Source organism: Tinamus guttatus, unplaced genomic scaffold (genome assembly GCF_059628265.1).
Source record: "Tinamus guttatus ecotype Peru unplaced genomic scaffold, ASM5962826v1 Tinamus_guttatus_pri_ptg000311l, whole genome shotgun sequence".
NCBI lineage: Eukaryota > Metazoa > Chordata > Aves > Tinamiformes > Tinamidae > Tinamus > Tinamus guttatus.
Genome location: NW_028288845.1, coordinates 1178751 through 1201701, shown reverse-complemented (window position 1 = coordinate 1201701; position 22951 = coordinate 1178751). Strand labels below are relative to the sequence as shown.

The 22951-nt window shown below is 39.0% G+C and overlaps 1 protein-coding gene across 1 annotated transcript in view; it reads left to right on the top strand.

Moving 5' to 3' along the window:
- Positions 1-19007, top strand: part of CUL3 (cullin 3) — a 44907-nt gene extending 25900 nt beyond the window's left edge. Inside the window, exons 4-16 of the mRNA XM_088528490.1 lie at positions 1895-2055; positions 3300-3414; positions 4614-4842; positions 6452-6597; positions 9607-9783; positions 10955-11125; positions 11477-11584; positions 12765-12889; positions 13206-13302; positions 14336-14470; positions 15950-16136; positions 17684-17829; positions 18528-19007. Of these exons, the coding sequence (XP_088384616.1) occupies positions 1895-2055; positions 3300-3414; positions 4614-4842; positions 6452-6597; positions 9607-9783; positions 10955-11125; positions 11477-11584; positions 12765-12889; positions 13206-13302; positions 14336-14470; positions 15950-16136; positions 17684-17829; positions 18528-18659 (1929 nt within the window). The 3' untranslated portion in view covers positions 18660-19007. The remainder of the gene's footprint in view (positions 1-1894; positions 2056-3299; positions 3415-4613; positions 4843-6451; positions 6598-9606; positions 9784-10954; positions 11126-11476; positions 11585-12764; positions 12890-13205; positions 13303-14335; positions 14471-15949; positions 16137-17683; positions 17830-18527) is intronic.
- The last annotated feature ends 3944 nt before the right edge of the window (positions 19008-22951 follow it).

Genomic DNA, 22951 nt, shown 5'->3' with positions numbered 1-22951 from the left:
AGGCTAGTGCTGCACGGTCAGCCTGTGAGTTTGGAGCTCCTGGCAGAGGACTTGGTTGTTCGTGTGCACGTACATAGGTGTAGGGAGACGTTGTTTTACTCCTCAGAGCTGGGGTCAAAACGCTCGACACATTTAGGAGTTTCCAAAGGCTGCATGTCACTGCAGTAGGCCCCCGTGAAGAGAAGGGGCAGAATGTAGCCTGGATGATGTGCAGCAGGCAGCTTGCTTTACCTGAGGTCAGGATGATTCTGCAGCATAAGCTGCGCTGTAGTTGTTGAGTAATTGGTGTCTGAAGCTCCACCTGCGTCTCCTGTGAGTAGCTCTTTACCACCTGCTGCTTCCCCATGGGAAGGGATTGCTGTTTCCTGGCCTCGGCTGCCAAACCTGTTCCCAGAGAGGGATTCCTCTTGCCAGGGTGTTTGTTTGGGAGAGCTTCCAGTCAATACCAGGGTAAGCAAATTAGTAATATCAGAAACCTTAATAGTGCTACCCTAATTTGGGTGCTGTAGAGTGGTCTGCCCTGTTAAAGAGGCACTGCTGCTGCACTGAGGAGAGTTTCTGGTTGGTGCAGCTCCTGTTTCCTGGCCTAATGGCTGTGGTTAGCACTGCCACAACAGAAACTGTGTGTGTGACTCATCGCCATGGGCTTTATCTGCCTTGATACCTGCTGCTGCCCTGCGCTTCACAGGCCTAAATATTCTTTAAATGTAATTTATGGGTGTGATGCAGCACATAAAATGATATTGATGGAATGAGTGGGGAAATTTATACTTTAGTTCAAACATTTACCTTTGTCCCATACAAAATTTCATGGGGTTTTTTTTGTTTTGTTTTTGTAACTATGTAAGTTCACAGAAAACTTCATTGCAATCAAATCTGATTAGGAGCAGAACATTTTTAACTTGTACATGCCTTGGGATGTTGTTATTAGTAAAGCAGTATTTTTAATAATTACCTGAACTGTTTTGTTTGAGAAATGGGCTATGCCCTGAAAATGAAAGAAAAAAAATTATCAAAGCTCATCTTAGAAATACTTTAACAAGTCCCAGTTCTTCTGTTCCTAATGCTGTTTAGCACCGCTAGATATTATGCAATAAGACACATTTGGTATCTGATACTAACTTTTTTGATAGTCTTGCTTTTTTAGGCAATTGATGAGCTGGAGAAATGAATAGAAAAGGAATTAATAATCAAAATGAAAACAGACTTTTTTTTTCCTAATTACTACCTGTATTAGGAACACGGATGGGATCTAATTAGGTTGTCTGGACTTTACAAAGAGTAGATTTGTTCAACCTTCCGTGCACTAAGAAGTTAACTTAGAGGAAGAAGTGTTTCTGTGAACAGTGGTAGGAAAGAAGCTCCCCATTAAGGAACAAAGCGGGGCCAAAGGAGGGGGATTGGGTGGGTAAGAAATACCTCTTTGGGATTATGCAGTGAGCTTTCTCTGTACCTGGGGGTTCCTCCTGCTCCTGACTAAAAGGAGTGAAAGGTGTGGGTTTATTCTGGCATCCTTCTAGTCATACACAAATCTGGAGCTAACACTTACTAATCAGTATAGGCTTACCGTGTAAATGCAGATTGTTTGTTCGTTTGGGTATTTTTGGGAGGGGAAAGGAGGAATTTAATGAAACTGTATTAGTTTCATGAAGCTTTTTCAATTTGAATGAAAATGAATTTTATCTGGTTCAGCTGAATTTCTTACGTACAATGAATTTTAGGAAAGTCGGGACCGACTATGAGAACATCAATAATCTCTGTTCATGAAGGACGAGAAGCTGAGTTTAGTTATTTCTGTATCTTATAAATATGACTGATGTCTTGCAGTTTTGAATTGCACAGGTGCAGTGAATTTAAAAACTTATTGCTCTCTGTGTGTATGTCTTTATTCCAGGACCGTGTATATGTGCAACAAAATAATGTGGAGAATGTCTACAATTTGGGTTTGATTATTTTTCGAGATCAAGTGGTGCGCTATGGTTGTATCAGGGATCACCTGCGACAAACGCTGTTGGATATGATTGCAAGAGAAAGGAAAGGAGAAGTTGTAGACAGGTAAGATGCTTGTAAGTGGCTGTGGATATGTTTCTATCAGTTTTTAAGAGTGAATCAAGAACATGAACAAATCATCACTTCAATCTATGTATGTTCACAAGTAAACTAGTGCATGATGCTCTGGGAAGATTTTCATGTATATTTATTTAATATAATAATATGTAGAGAAGCTCCTTTTTTAATACTTATCTTTTTGTTATTAGCTTTTGTTAAATAACTGTTGCCTTGCATCAAAGCATTTTGTTACAAAGCGGAGATGTGGATAAGTGCCCCTATTGCCTTTATTCCTGTCTGCTGTGGGGTTGTTTAATTTTCTTGTAATCTGTTTATTGGATTTTGAAGAATTTTTCTGCTTATTCCTAGTGGTTTAATTCTTTACTTATTAGTAGTTCATTTGCATCTGTGAGCCTTGAAGTCCTTGTATTCTCTTGCTGTATTTGTAGATCAGTAGTAGTGGCCATGCACTTCAGATGCTGCAGCTGAAGTAACTTGAAATTTGCAGGGGTTTTTTTGTGCTTCTCCAGTTTCAGAGCAGCTGCTGGGTGTGGAGATGTGTAAACTTCATGCTACTTTGGCTCCAGTTCTGTGACTGAGATTGCCCAACATGCAGCTTATGAAGAAAAAATACTTCCTGGCAACAGCTGCATGTTGTCCTCTGCTGCCAGAAAGTGGAATTTTTTTCTGGTTGCAATTATTTTTTATTTATTTATTTCATTTTATTGAGGTATTTGTGTGCTTAACCATATGCCTTACTTGCAAATACACTCTCATTTGTTTAAAAGAAAAGTACTCTGCACTGCAACTTCACCCATGCATTTTTTTTCTTTTTGAATTGTGGAGTTCTCCCCTACACTTGCAGTTCTCAGTTTGCTTTGTAAAACCTTTTTTTTTCACCCCTGTTTTTAGTTATTTTCTTGTATGGCAAAATATACTCATGTTACGCGAAATATGCTCATGTTAGGCAAAATATACTCATGTTAATCGATTTCAGAGTTAGTAGGACTTGTTTATTAAATATTTTTAAATAGTGATGTAGGTCATACGTTGTAAGTGCCTTGGTTTAGAATAGAAATTAAAAAAAATTGTAATCCCCTGAAAAAACTGTAATAGATCACAGATTTAAGTTTTTATTACAATACTGTATAATAAGTTGGTATTCTGTTCTGAGCTTTGTTATTCTATTTTGTAGTCTCTCTTACAAGCATGTAGATTTCTCAAGTTGTTAAAAACTTACTTTTTGGCAGAGGCGCAATAAGAAATGCTTGCCAGATGTTAATGATTCTAGGTCTTGAAGGAAGGTCAGTCTATGAAGAAGACTTCGAAGCTCCATTTTTGGAGATGTCTGCAGAATTTTTTCAGGTACAGCAGCATGATATCGTAATTTTATAGTTGCTTACAAAATGTGAGAATTGGTGGTGTTTTAAGCAACCGTTACTTATTTGTCGTGTGTGTGCTTAAATGAACTAACAGAATATTTAACTAAAAGATTTGTGATGTAAATGATGATTAGATATAAAGTTGTCATTGTGCCAGTCTCGTGCCAATTTCCTGCCGTTTGGTGTATCCCTGCACTGCAAGCACAAACTCCAGTCCTAAAAGGGTTTTTTGATGCCACTGCCATGAAAGACTCAAATGGCTGCAGGTTGGGCATGGAACAGGGAGGCTGCTTGGGAAACTGCCTGTGGGGAAGCTGTGTTCACTTTGTAGTTTCTACATTTGTAGGTTATATAGCCTGTGTTAAATGCTTTATAAAATGAACAAAGTCAAGGAATTAAAGTCTATGCAAGTGGCTATCCAAATGCTGAAGAAACATTGAGTAATAATTTCAAAAGGTTTCCTGATCTTTTTGGTAATAGTTTCAGGGAAAATGTCAGATGAATAGATTTTCAGTTAATTCTGCTGTTCTGCTTGTATACAGGAATTGATAGAAGTTCAAAGAGCATGTTAAAAAGGATTTAAATTGCATAGGTTATCAATTTCACAACTCAAATACAGGATGAACTGTTTCTCTAATCTGTAAATTTGCTTGTAAATCAGAAGCGTATGTTGCCCAACTTTCAAAAGTTATTGCATTCTGCTTTTTATTCAGTGCAATGCAAAAATAAAAATTAATGCAAAATTAAAAAGTGTGGTAGGAAATAATATATTCAGCATTGTCACTAGCTAGAATAATAAGAAACGTTGATCTTCACAACTCATAAATACACTATAAACTGGTATTCAGAAGGGTTTTTTTCCTCTTCCTTCTCCCAGTCCTTCTGTTTTCTTTGGATCATGTGGCTCTAGCTCCTGTTGGTAACTGGAAAATAGGGTGTTTAGAATTGTTTTGGTATGAAAAGATCCAATGTTCCTGCTACATGTATCCTCTTACACACAACTTAGTCATTGCATTAAGTGTAATAGAACTGTATTTTGTGTCAAGCTTATATGCAGGCCTTTGAAATACAGTGTTATGAATTGTTGGACATACTGAATTTGTTTTGGACTTGCTTATGAATGCATTTCCTTTTCCCTTTAATCTAAAATATTAATTTGTATTAATTTTGTGTTAATCACAGATGGAAAGTCAGAAATTTTTAGCTGAAAACAGTGCTTCTGTATATATAAAGAAAGTAGAAGCTAGAATTAATGAAGAAATAGAACGGGTGATGCACTGTCTGGATAAATCAACAGAAGAACCAATTGTGAAAGTTGTTGAGAGGGAGCTTATTTCCAAACATATGAAAACTATAGTGGAAATGGAGAACTCTGGCCTAGTTCATATGCTGAAAAATGGGAAGACAGAAGGTAAGAGTGGATTCTATGGGAGACAAAAATGCTTACGATACAGTTTGTTGCTTTTGAATATGAAATTAACTGAACCTAACACTTAGGTTTCTCTGTAATTTTTTGCAATCATCTGAGAATGTCACCTGAGGGACCGTTAGAGAGATCTTAACATAAAACCAGTCTGTGTAGCGTGTTTGTGGTTAGTACCAGGCACAGGTACCTTCCTTTGGCAACCAAGTATCTTTAAGAAAGGTACTTGTCTGTTACACTCCCTTTGCTGTTTCCATGAGCCCTTGTCTTGCTTTCATTTTTTCCATCCTGGGCCTTCCAGAGGCATCAGGAAGCTCCTCGGCCCACGAGCTGCTAGCTGGAAACTGCTGCAGTCAGTGACTCAACAGTAGTATTGCAGGGCCACCTCTTGTAGGGGGAGGCTTTGTAGCAGCAAAAACCAGTTTCTAAAGACAGATATTCTGAGTGGTTGAAAAAGAGGGGTTTGCCTGAGTTTGGTTTTCTTAGTAGGTGGAGATTAGTGAGACAGAAGATGACAAAAGATATAGATAATGAAGAGCGTGGTCGTAGTATCTGTATTTAGAACACTGCTCATACTAGAGCAGTGAGAATGGGAACACATTTGCTGTTCAATTTGATGTTTTTTTTTTTTTCCTTAAGGCAGCTTCACAATTCATAGGTGCTAGTCAGAATAACAAAGCAGCCAGTGTCTTAGCTGTGAGAATAGAGGGAGTTTCTGTATTGAAAGGGAAAGTGATGTTACTTTGATATATGTTTTTTTAAACTTTAACACACTTTTTTACACTAATACTTTAATACACTAATACTTTAATTCTTTAATAATAATAAAAGGTAAAACAGGCTTCAGGGTGAAATGATGAAGGTATGGCAGAGTACTTGTAGAAGATACAAGAATTAATCTAAGTTTTGTTGGCATTGGTTTGGTTTAGATGGAGAACGATTGTAAAGATGGGATTTTATAGAAGAGAAATGAACAGGGATCAGGTGCTGTTTTGGAAAGTCATATTTAAGCTAAACCACTCCTCAAGATTTTAGATGGATGGCACAAAGTAGTGTGAAATACTGTTTCTTCAAAACATGTATGAATTAAACTCAGATTGTACTGGGTTTTGCTTTTAAAACAAGCAAATATTTTATTAGCATTTTCGTGCTTTTGGTTTTAACTTGGCCTTTTTTTCATAACTTTCAACAAAAAGTATCTGATTTTGTGGATTGTGACTTTGAAAATGATGCCATGAAATACCACTGAAAACACAGTCTTGCTGAACACTTAAATGCACCATCCTTCAGGCCAGATGCATCCTTCAGGGCAGCTTTTGCTGACCTTTGATGAGGAGGACAGCCCCACATAGAAGAACTGAATACAACCTTTGTTTTTAATTTCCTCTGGTTGCTGCAGTTCCTGTGTTTTCAGGGGTCAAGGAAAGGAAACATCATTGGAAGATTCTGGTGCCAAAGCTGTTTGGGAGTGCTTTGGGGGTCTTGAGTGTTTGAACTTATCTTCTCTTGTCTCTTGCTGTAACAGCACAGTTGAAGTACAGCACACAGAGGTGTCCTGCATATTTCACTCTTTTTCTTTTTTTGTGTGTGTTTGCAGACCTTGCTTGCATGTACAAGCTGTTCAGCCGTGTGCCAAATGGTCTGAAGACGATGTGCGAGTGCATGAGCTCATACCTAAGGGAGCAGGGCAAAGCACTAGTATCTGAAGAGGGAGAAGGAAAGAATCCAGTTGACTACATTCAGGTAGTTAAATGTTTTAATTTTCTCCTATCTTTCTCATATTTTCCGGAACAGTGGTTAACTACATGACTAATTGAAGGTAAACCTTTAAATTTATATATTAAAAAATATATATATCATTAGTAAGCTAGACTTAGAATTTATAGTCTTGGTAAATTCTACATTCCTGGAGTTTTCAGAGAAGTTAGAATTATTTATATACAGAAGTTGCTTGGAAAGTGCCTGCTTTTTTTGGTGCCTTTGGTAGCTACTTTTATTAAACAAAACATTCAGGCTGATTATATAAATGCTTGGGAAATTTTTGGTTTATTCTAAGTGATATTTGCCTCCTGCTTGAGTTGTGTGTCTGTTGGCAAGCACCTTTACAGCATCTGTTTTGTTTTATGTTATATTAGCTATTGATTGTTGAGACAAAAATTGTGTGCCAGTATTTCATAGCAGGATTAACTGTGAGTGATAGGTAAATATGTTGTAAATCATAACAGATTTCTCTTTCCATTCTCACTCTTCCTGAGAAACAGAACGCTTTGCATTTTAAAAGATGTAAGTGTTCTGTCTTGCTTTTCATCTCTCTCTCTAAGTGGTGGTGCGTAGCATTAATTTATGAAGATCACAAACTGTGTTTCAAGTCTGTCATATTTCCACTCCTCCCATTTCTTTGAGAAGATGGTTTTAAACTTGCACTGAAAATCTTTAGAGCTTATTGAACATTAAGAGTGTGTGTGTGTGTATATATTTATAGCTGGAAAATGTTTGGATTTTTTTTTTGCTAACTATATTTTTACTTAATGTAAAAATATTTATTCATTAAATAACCAATTTTAATGCATATATGCGGTGTTTATGTTAGGTCTTTCTGAGAAGTACTTAATGTATCGTTCCTGTTATCACTGTTCGATTTGAAATCAGTAGTTTTGCTAGAGCTGGTTACTATTTCAAGAAGCCATTTGAGTATAGAAACACTTTTGATTGGAGTATTAGTTGTCTGGCAATGCTGAAGCAAGCTTCTTACTGAGCTTTGACAAGAATCACCTCGCCAAGGATTGTTAAAGAGAAGAATGAATGCCCACTGATTTATTGATTTTGGGGGAAAGTTGAATGAGTAAGGGCTGCTTATGCTTTTTGCGGTGTGATTTAAAGAACAAAAAAAAAGATGCTGTGGAAAATTAATTGTCTGAATTACTTTGAAGTAATTTTCATTCCTTTTAAATCCTGATGAACCTAAAGGGATATCTTGATGAGCTCAACTGAGTAAGAATTAAAAGCTTAATTATAAAGATACTATTGATGTTTCCTGCCCCAAAGACAAAAAGATTAGAGCAATGAAGCTGAAGAGGACCTAAAACTGTATTGCATATGCTTGATCACGGAGATCATCCTCAGCTAATCAGTGTGCACCCAGCCAGCTCAGGAGGATGCCCTAGAGAAGGGATTGCTGTTTGGTTACCACTAAACCCCCACGCAGGTTTACTCTCCCCCGCCGTTGACATGATGGAAGAAGAGAAAAATAACCCACGAACTGAGAAACAGCTCACTCTTCTCGTTGCCTCTCAGCCATGTTCTCCTGAATCTTTAAAGGGCTTAAGTGAGAAGGCATACAAGGAAGCTACATTATACCAGGAAGAAAAAGCATCACCGTAGTCCAGCACTGCTTCCGCAACACGACATAACCAAACTCTCAGCATCATTGGTGAGATGATTGCAAAAGCATTGCCAGGGGGTTAGATTTAAAACTTGTTGGAATTATTTGAAAGGATGCTGAGATGCTGTTGTAATTTAAGGTACTAACAGTTTATCCTCTTTGACACCAGGTTGTTCAGATCGTGTACTCCTGGAGAGGAGACATTAGCTAACCTTGGTGAACAGAGATAGTGGGATTTAATTTGAGTTTAAAATTTCTAATACGCATTATTTAGCCTCTCTAAAGACCATTCCTTTAAGTGAGATGGTGTGTTCTTCAGAAACGTTATTACTTCCTTGAGTATACTCTTGAATGGCTTCTTTAAGTAACCATGCTTAAATATTTCCTTCAGAAACCTAGGACTTCAAGACCACTGAAGCTAAACGGTTTGTGTGGGCAGTAGCTACCTGTGATAAACTAAAGTTTACCTCTCAAGTGAAATCTGGTTCCTCTAAAATACTGCCTTAGTTATATCTAAACCATACATGTATCTCATACTTGGAAGGTGCTCAGATGATATTAAGATATTTTTCCCTCTCTATACCCAGTTGTTTTGTCCCTTGGGTAAAGATGGTACAAAGTCTAAAAATGAATATGATAGTTTCTAATCTGAGGTTTGGTTCAAAGGATGTGGTTCAGTCCGAGCCTGTGGACTTTGCACTGCGACAACTGGAGAACTACTGTGTGTGTGTCTAGCTCTTGTATGTTCACAGCAACTCTTTAAGATTAGCAAGAAACATATGTGACTGTGTAATGCAAAACGTGTCCCTGAATAGAAACTACAGGGAGGAAAAGCTAATAAGATTTTTCCTGTTTTTGTGATGTGTTTTTTCCCTTCAAGCTTTCTTAGTAATTGCAGGGATACAGATAGTGGGTGCCTAGCCTCATCTAAAAAGATAGGTAAGGATAGGAAAACCTATCCTGAAAATCAGGATATTAGCTTACTTTAAAAAAGGAAAGGCATAGAAAGCACAACAAACAACTCCTTGAACTTAGGAACTTAAAATACATTAAAGCAACCTGCTTAACAAAGGTGATTAAATTCTTAATCTTTATTGAGTAGCCTATTACACTCAATTGCATTAGAGTTTGAGACCAATATTTTAGCTAGTTTATGTGAAAATTGCTTCCATAAGGAATGTTTATGGCAAATATAGACCTTTAAAAATGGAAATGAAATTTCTGATGCTTGTTAACAACGTGGAATGCAGAGATCATTGCAGAAACTCTGGCTGTAGATGTGATCTTCTCTTCAATGACTTTGTCTTTTGTTACTGTTTTGCAGTTAATTCTTTTAAATCAGTGACAATGTTTGTACTTTTTCTTTAAAGGGTTTACTGGATTTGAAGAGTAGGTTCGATCGCTTTCTTCAAGAATCTTTCAATAATGACCGACTCTTCAAACAAACTATTGCGGGTGACTTCGAGTATTTCCTCAACCTCAACTCTAGGTCTCCAGAGTACCTCTCGTTATTTATTGATGATAAGCTGAAAAAAGGAGTCAAGGGAGTAAGTACAAGTTAAATTAAGAGATTATCCTTTTTATTTATTTATTTTTTAGGCAAACTTGTGTCAGTTTAAGCCAAACTGCTTTTCCAAAAATGATTTATATTACAGTAAAAGCAGCATTGCCTTAAAAAAGGGAGAAAAAAAAAAGAAAAAAAAAAACAGTTGTATAACATAGCTGGGCACATAACATTTCAGTAGTTACTCACAGAAATACGAGGCATGAAAGGAACTCAGTATGTTGTGAAGCCTGTCCCCCGTTGCTGAAGCAGTATGCAGCTGGATTACCTTTAGCAGATACCTACCCTTTTGGGGAAAAAAGAGATTCAAGAAGGTTGTGCAGCCACCTTTCTTGGAAATGTATTCTACTGCTTTAGAATCTGTATAGTTTGGTAGCTATTCTCAATATCCAGTAATTTCTTCTGTAAATTAAATTTGAATGGGGAAAATATTTTGTTCCTTTTTATTTTATTTATACATTAATATATTAAACTAGTGTTAGTCATGTCCCTCTCCTCTAGCTTAAATAATCTTGTTTCTTTCAGACTTTCCTCATAGCTTTTATAAAATTTTCAGCGCATAGAACCTTGAACAGTATTTGGCTGAGACTTCAATGGGCCTGAATGAAGCAGGATAATACTGAGTACATCTTATGCTTAGGAAATCAAATTATAAAGTCTAGTTATTTATAAATAAGAATTATTCTCCTGAATATTTGCATTAAATGTTAGATGTAACCTGTTGGTAATATATTTATTTGTTGTAGTGTTGGATAGGCTTTGCAAAACGATTCTTGAAATGTAGTTGTCACTAACTTTTCATACACCTAATAATTTTTTTTAAACTGTGCCTTTTTTCTTCTTCTTTTTGATATATTAAAGAGCATGTTTATCCAGGTACTTCTGTTGTCCTTTTTATCCATGCATTCTATCCATCTGAACATCATTTCCCACTACCCTTTCTTGTTTATTTAATTCCTCAATTTTAGCTCTGTTGTTTTCTCCCCTCTGTTGAGTTTGTGCACTTAGGCTCTCTTATTCACGTCAGGCCAGTTTTGTCAGGATCTCCATAGGATACTGTTCAACCATATGTTTGCCTTGATTACTTGAAGTAGCTAAGGTGCATAGAACACTTGGACTGGAAGATTAAAAACAGCAATTTTTTTCTTTTACAGTTAACAGAGCAAGAAGTAGAAACTATATTGGATAAGGCAATGGTTTTATTCAGGTTTATGCAAGAGAAGGATGTCTTTGAACGCTATTATAAGCAGCACTTGGCAAGAAGGCTTCTTACAAACAAGAGTGTTTCAGATGACTCTGAGAAAAATATGATATCTAAATTAAAGGTAAGACTATTTGCATATTTTAACTTCATTTTTCATACGTATGGTTTATTTTTATTTATTTATTTATTTTTTTAAGTGATACATAGATAACGTACGTATTGACTGGTGTCAGATACAGATTTGATTTTAATGTCTCAGCAGTAACAGAAAATAGGAATAGCTTTTCTATGAAAGGTTGTGGAAATAAAGGAAAGCGCATACTAGAAAACAGAACTTACTTTCCAAAATCTGTTAAGAATTTACCAGTAAGAGGACAGCAACTTCTGTCTGAAGGCTTGCTGGCCTGACTCTGCTGTTGCTCGCCATGCCGGTTTGCTTTCGTAACGCGGGCGCAACGCTCTTGTGTTTCAGACCGAGTGCGGGTGCCAGTTCACGTCCAAGCTGGAAGGCATGTTCAGGGACATGAGCATCTCCAACACGACGATGGACGAGTTCAGGCAGCACCTGCAGGCCACGGGGGTGAGTGCGCGGCGCGGCTCCGGCAGGCTCCGCTCCCGCGGCTCCGGCGGCGACGCTGCTCCCTGGCAGGTGCCGTTCATGGCCCTGCGATTGGAAACAGGGAATGGAAGGAGCCCGGCCGGGGCTGCTGCCCTGGCACGGCCGGCAGAGGGCGGGCGCCGGCCACCCGGCCCCGTCCTGCGGCCACCGCGGCGCGCGGGGAGCAGGTTGTCCCCATCACAACTGCCCGCCTGCACCTTCCTCCTTCCAAGGGAGAAACACACATGCTATGAGCGCGTTGCAGAGGTGCCCTCTTGCACGTAGCTTGTCAGCCCCTGCTCTGCGTCGTGCCGCTGTGTTCACGTTGCATGTTACAGCCACTGACCCAGGCTGCTCAGGTAGCTCTGGAGCTCGTTGCTTGTGGTGAGAGGGGCCCTCTGGCATAGAGAGTTGGAGTTCATAAGAAATTGGATATACTAAGTATTTGTGTGTGTTTGCTGCTTTTTTTTTTGTTGTTGTTGTTCATAATGTGTATTCTTTGAATGTGTTAGACCTTCTAGAGCTGAAAATACTCAGTGACAAGTCAACTATTACCAAGTTCAATTAGAATACCTAGTGAGGCTCAAGGCTTTTGTGGCAGCTAGGTGTTCATCACCTGCTAATAGCACTGCTGTCCAGACCCAGACATCACCTGTGGGATGTTCCCCAACCCATGCGGAGCACTTGGGCATGGGAGAGAAAGTCCAGAAAATGGCAGGAATAGCCCCTGTCGTTTAACATTGCGTTTCTGGGGCTTCTTGCCTGCTGCAGCAGACAAAATTTAAACAGTTACTTTGGAACTTGCACGTTTAGCAACCCAGCTCTATTGCATGGAGTCAAGGAGTAAAAAAAGCTGTAATGGATTTTGGTTTTCATCACAATATTTCACTCTTGGCTAGAACTTTTTGTTAAACTCTGTACACTCTTAAATGCTGTTGTAGAATGGTGTGGGGGATTTTTGCTATATCAATTTTTGCTATTTTTTTTGTCATCTGTCTGATATTGATGACTTCATTATTTGTCCAAGTTTGGAAAAACAGTATTTATTTATTATTTCCTTATTTTGTGGAAACTCTACCCTCAATTAATGCAGGAGGACAGTGAAACATGAACCTGTTTTAAATTTGCGGATGTTGTTTTTTTTTTCCCCAATTCTCTGTAGGTCTCGTTAGGTGGTGTTGATCTCACAGTGCGGGTTCTCACAACAGGTTACTGGCCTACTCAGTCAGCCACACCAAAGTGCAACATCCCTCCAGCTCCTAGACATGCTTTTGAAATATTTAGAAGGTATGTATTAAAGAAGGCCTTTTGCTAAAGGGTTTTAGAGAAAACTTTCATATTTTAAGACACAGATATGTTTTGCCGACAGTTAAAGACATGCTAGAATACTGGTTTATATTAATTCCAGTAAAAATGAGAGAATGCAATATTCACATTTTGAAGCTTGGAGTTTTTAATTAGAGTTCTTGCAAGATTTAAAAGCAGCAGTTAGAAGTTTCTTGCAGTATCCTTTAGCTACAAAATTCCATGTAGCTATCTATAGCACTTTCTTGGTAGATACTAAATGTAAAAAATGCATTGAACTGTTTTGATTATATTGCAGATTTTACCTAGCCAAACACAGTGGGCGGCAGCTGACACTCCAGCATCATATGGGTTCTGCAGATCTCAATGCCACTTTCTATGGGCCTGTTAAAAAGGTAAAGTGTCAGTATTATGAAAATACTGTGCCTTAAACAGTTCTTAAAATGTCAGTGACTGCCGATTGGTACTAACTTCAGAATTTTGGAAAATGTAAGTTTAAGTTTGTTACCTAATTATACAGGAAAAAGAAACCATCACCTTTATTAAACTGATTATGCCATTGTAGCAGTTTAGTTTTCCGTAAGCATTTTCTCTAAATCTGATTTGAATATATCACTCAACATCTACCTGGTCTATTACATCACAGGAAAGGAGTAATTTTTATCTCTTAAGTAACTTCCAAATCTGTCAAAAGTGAAATTAAGTATATTTCTCTTCAGAGTTATTTTGGTTTAGTTAGTAGGAAAAAATGTTCTTAGTCTACATTTATTCTGCTTTCTTATGACGAGTGCAAGCAATGTATACAACCTTTTTCCAAACATGAGAATAGTTTATTGAAATATTGTTATATTTATATATACAAGAAAATGAGCTGCTGCTGGTGATTTAGACCAATAAGCTAGAGATAGTAACAGCATGAGGCTCTGAAACAAAGAAGGCAAGGCAAATCCAAATGCAAAATTAGAACATAATTCTTGTAGCACAAGTATTAATAAGGTGAATTTGTGAACATGTCATAATTGTATTACTGTAGGACGTCTACTTTGATAATTTCAAAGAAGATAAAGCATAAAGAAACTTGAGCTTGATCAAATACTGGAACAGTGTTGAGAAGAGGTGGTGAAGTCTCCATCCTTGCAGATACTCCAAACTCAGCCAGATGTGGCCCTTACCCACCTGTTCTGGGTGGCCTGGCACTGAGCACTGGTTGGCCTGGCACTGAGCACTGTGTGACCTTCAGAGTTGTCTCCAACTAAAGTCATTCTAGTAACCTGCCAGAGATGCTACCTATGCCAGCAGGCATCTGCTGTTTTGTCACTTTTGTGGTCTCAGATAATATTTCATTATATAACTTTCCTTTTACTGAGGCAAAGTATTAATTTGGGTATGGAGAATAATCTAACAGCAGTTTTATTATTTTTAAAATAGGAAGATGGCTCAGAGGTTGGTGTAGGAGGTGCCCAAGTAACTGGCTCAAATACACGGAAGCACATATTGCAAGTCTCCACTTTCCAGATGACAATATTAATGCTCTTTAACAACAGAGAAAAATATACGTTTGAGGTAAGAATTGTGTTTTTCCTCCCATGATTTTTAAATAACTGGTAATTTCATTCTTGGAAAAAAAATATTTGCATTTTCTAGGCTTTCTTACCTATTTAAATAGCCCTTGAAAAGCGGGTGCCTCCAATCCTATTGGAACAGGAATCAGGCCAGTAAACACAGGAAGCAGACGATGCATCTGATGGGCAATCCTAGAGAAGGCAATTCTTTGGGAATAGGAGCTTTTTGGAAAGTAGAAGAGGGTTGTAAGTGTAGTTATTAGTAGGCCATGGGTCTATATAAAAGCTGAAGTTAGAAGGTAGTAAATGGGTCAATTTGCTCATTTCATATTTGAGAAACTGGCTCAGGGGTGAAAAAAGGTTTGTATCCTGGCTTCTGGCAGACCAAAGTGCTTCGCTTAGCAGGCTAGTGTGAGCAACCAAAGAACCAAAGGGCCTTCTTTACTTTTCTAAGCTAGTGAGCCAGAAGGACAGTGTCCAAATAGATTCCTGATGGGAAGAACGAAGTAGCCTTTCTGGAAGACTGAAGGCGCCAGGTGATAAGAGCTGCTGACGGAGGCTTTGGGAGCGGAGGATGTATACTAGTGACTGAAGTGGAAAGCTGCAGTGTGAAATACCCTGGGGTTGGGATAAGGATCTTTAGCAGCAGAGACCTCAAATTCCCTTTTAGCTATTCATTATGCTTTCACCAGCAGCTGGGTGGATATGTTTACTTACAGAAAATGTGAGAATGAATTTATTTGTAGAAAACAAGATAATTTTGAATGGATTAATGCTTAGGCATTAAAAATCTGCTTCTTACAGGTAATATGCTAGCTTTTAGCTAGAATTGGTGTGTAGCCTCAAGGTTTTACATTTAAGCAAGTTCTAAAATGCAGTGGGAGGGCTTGACGCTACTTGAAGCATAAGATAGGAAAGCCAGCAGCCTGGCAGTTCTCACAGTTGGGCTGATATCTGGGAAATTTTTCTCTTCAAGCAATTCAATCCCCAGCTACTAGAGGTGCCTCAGGAATATGAATGGGAATGTGAGAGATGTTGCAGTTTACTCAAACTATCGAAGGGGAAAAAGCACACTGTAATTGTCACAGTGTAATATTTTATGTTCACTTGTAGATGTCCAAGCCAAGAGGCAAAGTAGGGTAAGACTGTAAATAGATTGTTTCAGGGTATTTGAAGAGGAGGTGTAACTTGATCAAGACTGTTTGTATGTTTTGGTGAAATTAAACCTTGGTTGCTTTCATTTGTAAAGATCTTGTATTCATTAGTGCTGCTGAATACAAAAACACTCAAATAGGTCTTCATCAGGAATGCACATGAACATCATGTATAAAATGAATTCTGACTTTTTAAATCACAAAAAAGTTGTACAAAAATCTATTTTGCTAGCTTGAAGACTCTCTTTTTAAACAGTGCTATTGTTTGTAAAGGATGGTAGGTATTTTTGCAATAGCCATAAACTGATGAAGAAATATTTCTCCAGGAAATTCAGCAAGAAACTGATATCCCTGAAAGAGAACTGGTTAGAGCCCTACAGTCCCTTGCGTGTGGCAAACCAACACAGCGTGTTCTCACGAAAGAGCCGAAATCAAAAGAAATAGAAAATGGTCATATATTTACAGTGAATGACCAGTTCACATCTAAACTACACAGAGTCAAGATTCAGACGGGTAAGTGGATTTTGATATTCTACTGTCTTGGAGCCCCTGAAGTACCTTGCAATGTTAAATTACTTTCTGCAGGATTGATGCTTGTACAAGTAAAAGAAAGAGTAATATTATTTTTTGGTGTCTGTTGTATCAGTATGAAAATTTAAAGTACTGAGGCAAATGTACAAGCCAAGTCAGTTAAGTTTTTTCAAAATTTCTAGTTGTCTCTTAAAAAGAAATGCTAAAACATATGAAGTTAAAAATATATAGTAAAAAATTAAATAATAAAAAAGTAAATAGTAAAAATTAAAGTCAAAACTACTGTCTGATTCAGGGAAAAAAAAAAGCCTCGTAAATTTGTAAGGTGTTGTACTTATGCAAAAGTATCAGGTGATGTTTTTATCACATGACATAATGGTGCTCCTTTCCAGTGCCAGGTAGCTATAATATCTTTAGGTAATGATTGCAGTGAAGCTTTACAAGTGCGAAAAGCTAATAAGTGTGATAGTGCCTAAGTAGCTTGTAGAAGTGCTGACTGTTGAAATACATAAGCAGTGTTGATGGCCTTTGTCCAGAAAGGCCTCTGGGTGATTAATTTCTGACTTGCAGCATTGCTGTGTTTCACAGACAGTGTCCTGGATGATTAGTTTTTAATGCATTTAAAAATACCTTCTCTTTCACAAATCTCAGTACACAAAACACAAAGCATTACTGGCAAAATTGAGATACATTTTAAATGCAGTAGCAGTAATTCACATATTCTGTGTAATATAATTTGTTAGACTTCTATGCAACAGCTTGATACTTGTGTTTTTGCCTTTCTTTCTGCCACAGAAGACTTTTCTGTTTAAAATCCATAAATACTTGGGGCTTCTGAGGGAGGAAGGGCTAGGGGCAAGTGGTAGCAGTGTGAGAGAAGGGACTGGTTACAGTGCTGCTGGTAAGAAAGGCTAGATGTGGGAGCAGAAGTGAGGCAGAAATAAGAGCAGAGTACAAAGGAGAATAGACTTGAATGCGAGAGGATAGAAAAAGTGGACTAACGAACTTCTAAACTAACTTGTTTGTGAAGTAAATTTTGAATCAGATCAGAATTGAATCCTGCTCTTTTATCCAGTTACAATTGTATTAGATACCGAAAAAGAATCACAATACTGAATTTCATTGTAGTATTAACAATATTTAGAGGTGTACTATTTTCCCTTATTTTTCTCCAGCAAAATGCTATGGATAATTCATAAAAATATGTTAGCAAATTATTCACTGTATTAAAGAGTAAAAATATTTAGAGGCAAGAGAGGGAGGTTGGGGCTATAACCAGATTTGAGTACTGTTCAGGTTTTAACACAGCAATGTTTAAATAACAGATTGTTACTTTGTCAGTTGCTATCAAAATATTGCCGAAAGTGTTAATATGTTCTTGTGGCTGCTTTTCATTTTAAAAAAAATCAAGCATCAAAACCCAGAAGAACATACAATTTGACTTACGAAATTAAGTAATGAATCTAACGGAGAGACACAGAAAATAGTTTTAATTTTGCTAGGTGTTTTACTCTCTCTTTTCTTTCAAGTTGCTGCCAAACAAGGAGAATCTGATCCAGAAAGGAAAGAAACAAGGCAGAAAGTAGATGATGACAGAAAACATGAGATAGAAGCTGCTATAGTTCGGATAATGAAATCTAGAAAGAAGATGCAGCACAATGTGCTAGTAGCAGAGGTATGTCTGCATGTGCGTTTGATATGGGTTTGGGGGATGCTTTTTGTTCTTATTTTAATTTACATCATTCTGAAAGGCTTTTGGGAGATGCTTTATTTGATGCATGCTTTTTCTCATGCAGATATTTAGATAAAAATATCTTAATCTGTTAGGATAAATCAGCTTAGGACATGCTCAGGTGTGTATGTGCTTTCCCTTATTCCCTTTAGTGCTTTTTCTGATGTCATCAAATTTCTTCAATTGGCATCCCACAATGAAAAACACTACCCGTAATATTGATTGTTTTCTGCCCTGAACTTCTTGTTGACTGTTTGATCCCAGTTTGAAAATTTGAGTTATGAGAGAGAGCAGGAGTGAGGGAGAAGGAGCTGGAAATGGCAGGAAAGGGAGCAAGGGAGAAGCTCCTGCTCTCAGCTCGAGATTTTTCAGGCATTTTCCACCATTTTCCAGGCTTGAACTTCCTGGGGGTTATGAATTTGAGAGGATTATGAGATTGTGGCTACAAATCTCCAGGGGCTTGTACTTTGAATCAGACCCAAAATAGAGCAAGCAGCTGATGTAAGAAACTGGCAGAATTTTGCAGGCTGCTTTTATGCTTCATGATGGTAGCTGGGCCCATACATTTTCCCTGATTAGTTTGGTCAGCTGTGATACCTTGTGATCTTATTTGACCTGCAGTTTTTGATCTTGTGTTTTAGGTAACTCAGCAGCTGAAGGCCCGATTCTTACCAAGTCCAGTTGTTATTAAAAAACGTATTGAAGGACTTATCGAGAGAGAATACTTGGCACGAACACCTGAGGATCGCAAAGTATACACTTACGTAGCATAAAATGCATTCAGAAAATTTGATTTATTCTTGGACTATACTCTTCGCATGAACTGGGAAGTTCTTTTAAATCATTAATATTAAAGACGACCATCTCTTCTATTAAATTACAATACATGTTCTAGACCATTCAGATCAAGCCTTTTACTCCTTTTGAGAGTTTTCAACATCAATTGATTCAGCTTCAGGCTTTTCAACGTTATCCCTGTAGAGATCATCCTTACAATTCTTCGGGAAAATGTGAATGTGCCGCGTTTGTTTTCAATACTGTATGAAAACAGAAAAATAAAAACAAATTTAGAAAATACACCTCATTGAAAAATAAAATTGTTGGAATTTCATTTCCCCAGATCTTCAGTGTTGATGTAAATGTGTTTCTGTAGTGTTGCTTAGCACTTCGCGCATTGTATAAGTTGGGTTTAAAAGAAACCACAACTGGTAAGACAAAATTCCCAGTTTATATTGCTCTGCTTCCGATGTTTCTTTAACTAGACATGTTTAATTTAAATATTTGGTAATCTTACGAAGACCCAAAAATACTTTAGCATGTTTCACTCTTCCAGCTGCTCTCACTGTTGTTCCAACAATATGAATCAGGAACTTTTTGGGGCTCAGAAAAGACCATAATAATTTTGGCTTTCCCTTCTGTAATTTGAGTTCTTCTAAATTAAACTCTATATTGATTAGGTTTGTTCTGGTTTCTTTATAGGAAAAAGGAAAGATTTTAGTGTGTATAAACTGTATAATAATTTTTGCTGTTGTACTCACTGCTGATAGTGGATTGTACAGGGCGATGTTTTTATTTCACTAAATGTAGACAAAATAAATTTAAAATAAATGGATTTAGTGTACACAAACAACTAATTCAAGTGTGGTTAGAGTACAGGGATGACAATCTTTGGAACTAAATACCATCCCCTGGGGCAGCGTCCTGGGATTACATTTTGTCAGTAAACATCCTAATGGGTCTATGACCAGCGGGTTTCCCCCTTCATAGGCATGTGCTTCAGGAGATTAAAGTGAAGCCAGGGTGCACTATTTTTTTTTTAAATACAATCTAAATATGCCATAAAGTTGTTGCTGTAATGAAATTTTCAGTTCTTTACAGCAGAATTTTTTCCCTCTTGTCGGTATGGTAAAAAATTGATGAAAAATTGCAGTCCAATGGCATCATTATTCGATGGCTAGAATTTGTTTGAAGTGTGCATTGTATTGCAGAGTTTTTATTCAGCTGTGTTTTTGACACTGCAAGAAGCATAGTACACAGTTTCCTGTTTTACTGTTTTAATTCAATGGAATATTGTTTTGGGGTTTTTTTTTGTTTGTTTCTTTTTTTCTTGCCTCACATTTCTTTCATCCATAGATACTGGAAAAATGCTCTTGGGGTGGGCTTTCCAAAATCTAGAGGTAAAGTTGAAACAAAAATTGCTTGTAGAGCATTAAGAGCCAGAGCATTTCTTAATTAACTGCATTAAGTGAATATGTGTTCACCACGGCAATTGATTTTAGTAAGAGTATTTCTGATAGCATGTCCCATTTTCCCATTCTCTCCTGCCTGTTAGGATGCAAAGATGGATATTATTTTTCAGTAGTAGCGTATTTCTGCAAAAAGGAATGACTTGAATGACAATAATATTTTAGCTCAAGTATTCTGAATGTTGTCACATATCCCCAATTTTAAAGGCTTTTTCTTCAGTTTACTACATGAAATAAAATAAAAGGAATCCCTTCCTCTATCCTCCCCAATCACACAAATATTTAATTTTAAAGTAATCAGAGTGGAGGGGGACCTCGTGTCCAAACAGTGTTGGTCAGGAGTTAACTGAAGTTAAGCTATCAGCTCTGCTAAAAATATATTTGCTGGTAGTTACTAAAATGCCTGCATGTCTGCGTGTGTGCATTATATGCAAAGTATTGGTCGATAATGCTGTTCACTGTTTTCCAGTACATAGTGCAAATACTAAATACAGGGTTGTAGCAGGGTCTGGTTTTAGGTTGTATTTTCAACTAGCAGAAGAGTCTTCAGTGAAATGCAAGTCACTCTTCCAGGTATCAGTTTGAATGCTTTGTTTCTTGCCTGTCTCTTTTTTTGAAGAGCGTTAACGTGATGTTGGGCGCATGCGAGTGCTTTGCGGGGTGCTTTTCGGGGGGAACGTCCTGCCGTCCTTCTGCGTGTGAAGCCCGCAGAGATGCGGAGTCCCCTCCTGCGGCAGGAGGGCCGCCCGGGGTGTCCGTGCCCGCGGCGCGCGAGCAGCCCTGTGAGACGCAGCGTGGGTGCCGCGAGCGCGCGGCGTTGGGCCGCGTGGCGGCGCGTGAACGGGGTCGCGTGGCCAGCGGGGCTCTGCGAGCCGCGTGGGCACGGCTTCCATAAAGGGGTGGTGGGTGCTGATGGCTGTTTGCAGTAACAAGTATCGGTGTGTGATTCCACCTCAAGAGAATTTTGAAGACACTCATTATTCTGGCAGGGACTTTTGCTGAGTATGACATTTACCACCGAACTAGCAGATCATGATGCCAAGTATTTCAAATGAACATGAAAGCTCCGACCAAGGAGAACTAGACATCACTATGACTGTTTAAGGTGAGTTTGATGCTTGTGTCCTCAAGTTCTCTAGATGAGTGAGATTTCTGCTACAGTCTGTAGGTATGTTGTTCCTTATCTAATTTCAGTTCTGTTCTTCCCTTCAAAATGTGCACTTAGAACTTTTAAAATAGTTTTGTTAAAGTTTCATCACCAGGGTTACACAGTTGCATGTATTTGTGTAATTAACACTTTGTTTTCTCTGCATGAATATATAGTTCTATGCCATAACAACGAACAATTCTTTAAAAGATTTAAAATAAAAAATAGCTTTGGAGTTTCAATAGCTGTCAGAAGATACATAGGCATGTACTTTTCTTGCAGACAAATGCTAAGAAACTCAGGACTGAAATGTTTCTCCCCTCTGCTTTTCGTAGGGACAAACTGCTCTGACAACACTGGAGCTTGCAGTGCAGCTTGCTGTCTGTGCCCCTTACCTTTGGCCAGGGAGAGGTTGACAACTGGCATAAAAACACTGTTTTGGAAATAGGTTAGTGTATTTCCGTTGGCTGAAATGTTTTTATTCAGTATGTGCTAAGCGACATATACATGAGATGGAGCCTGTCATGATAAGTCTTTTGGGGATAACCTTGTACCAAGAAAGGCTCCCATTTTGTAAAAAAAAAAAAAAAAAAACCTGCAAAAGCTGGGGCAGTTTATGATCCCTAGTCATGTGTCTGGTGCTGACCAGAAGGTTTACAGCTTGAACTAACATTCCTGAGCTGTTCTGTGCCATGACAGTCAGATGGCGGATGGGAATTTGGCAGTCCAGAATCGGGCTCTGGAGAGCTGGTATGGGACGTCGTTGTGTTCAAAGAGCACAAGTGCTGAGGATCCCTCCAGTCTCACAGCCTCACTATTCACCCTCTCCAAACCATACGTTGCTGTAGTCCATTTAATTTGTATGCTGTGTCTCCAAAGGCTGGCGCGGTGCTGGTGCGGAGCGGTCGGGAGCTGCAGCTGGAATGCAGGTGCCGGGTTCTCCTGGAAGGCGGGTGTGAGCAGCACAGCTGGGTGCCCCTGCACGGAGATGAAGGTCCCGGGCTGCCCTCGCAGGTGAGGAGCAGCAAGCGCGGCCCGTCTGCGGCGGGCGCGGGACACGCGCGCACACGGAACCGCTGGAGGCTCCGTGACGGGCACGAGCGGGAGCTGGTGCTCGGCGCTGCCGCAGCTTTGGCAAATCGCAGGCGGTGGGTAGCGAGGTGGGCCGTGCTGCCTGGGTGACTCCCCAGCAGAAATGAGTTTTGGAGCTGCTGCTTTTAGCCAAGGAGTCTGGCAGAACTAACCAGACGGGCGTGCCTTGTGCATGCAGGGTTGTGACGCTGACGGGGCCGAGCACCAGCGAGGCCTTGGCGGCTGGTGGCTCCGCCTGCGAGCGGGTCCGCAGCGCGTGCCCATCGCAGCCGCGTGGAGCCGCTGCAGGACGGGCCGGGCGCTGCCAGCGGGATGCAGCAGCGATCCCATCCGGTCTGATCCCTGCAGTGAGGGCAGGAGCTCCCCCAGATACTGGAAACCTCCCACCCTGTGACCAAAGCAGCATTAACTCCTGCTGTGCCAGGTCCACCTGCACCCATTCATTTCTATTTGTTTTTATTTGTTTTTATTTTTCCTTCACCTCGGCTAAAGCTCTTTTAAGCATCCAGTAATATCTCCAGTATGTGGTTTTTGCACCCTGTGGCTCCAAACATTTTCAGGGAGGATTTGGAGGGGGCAC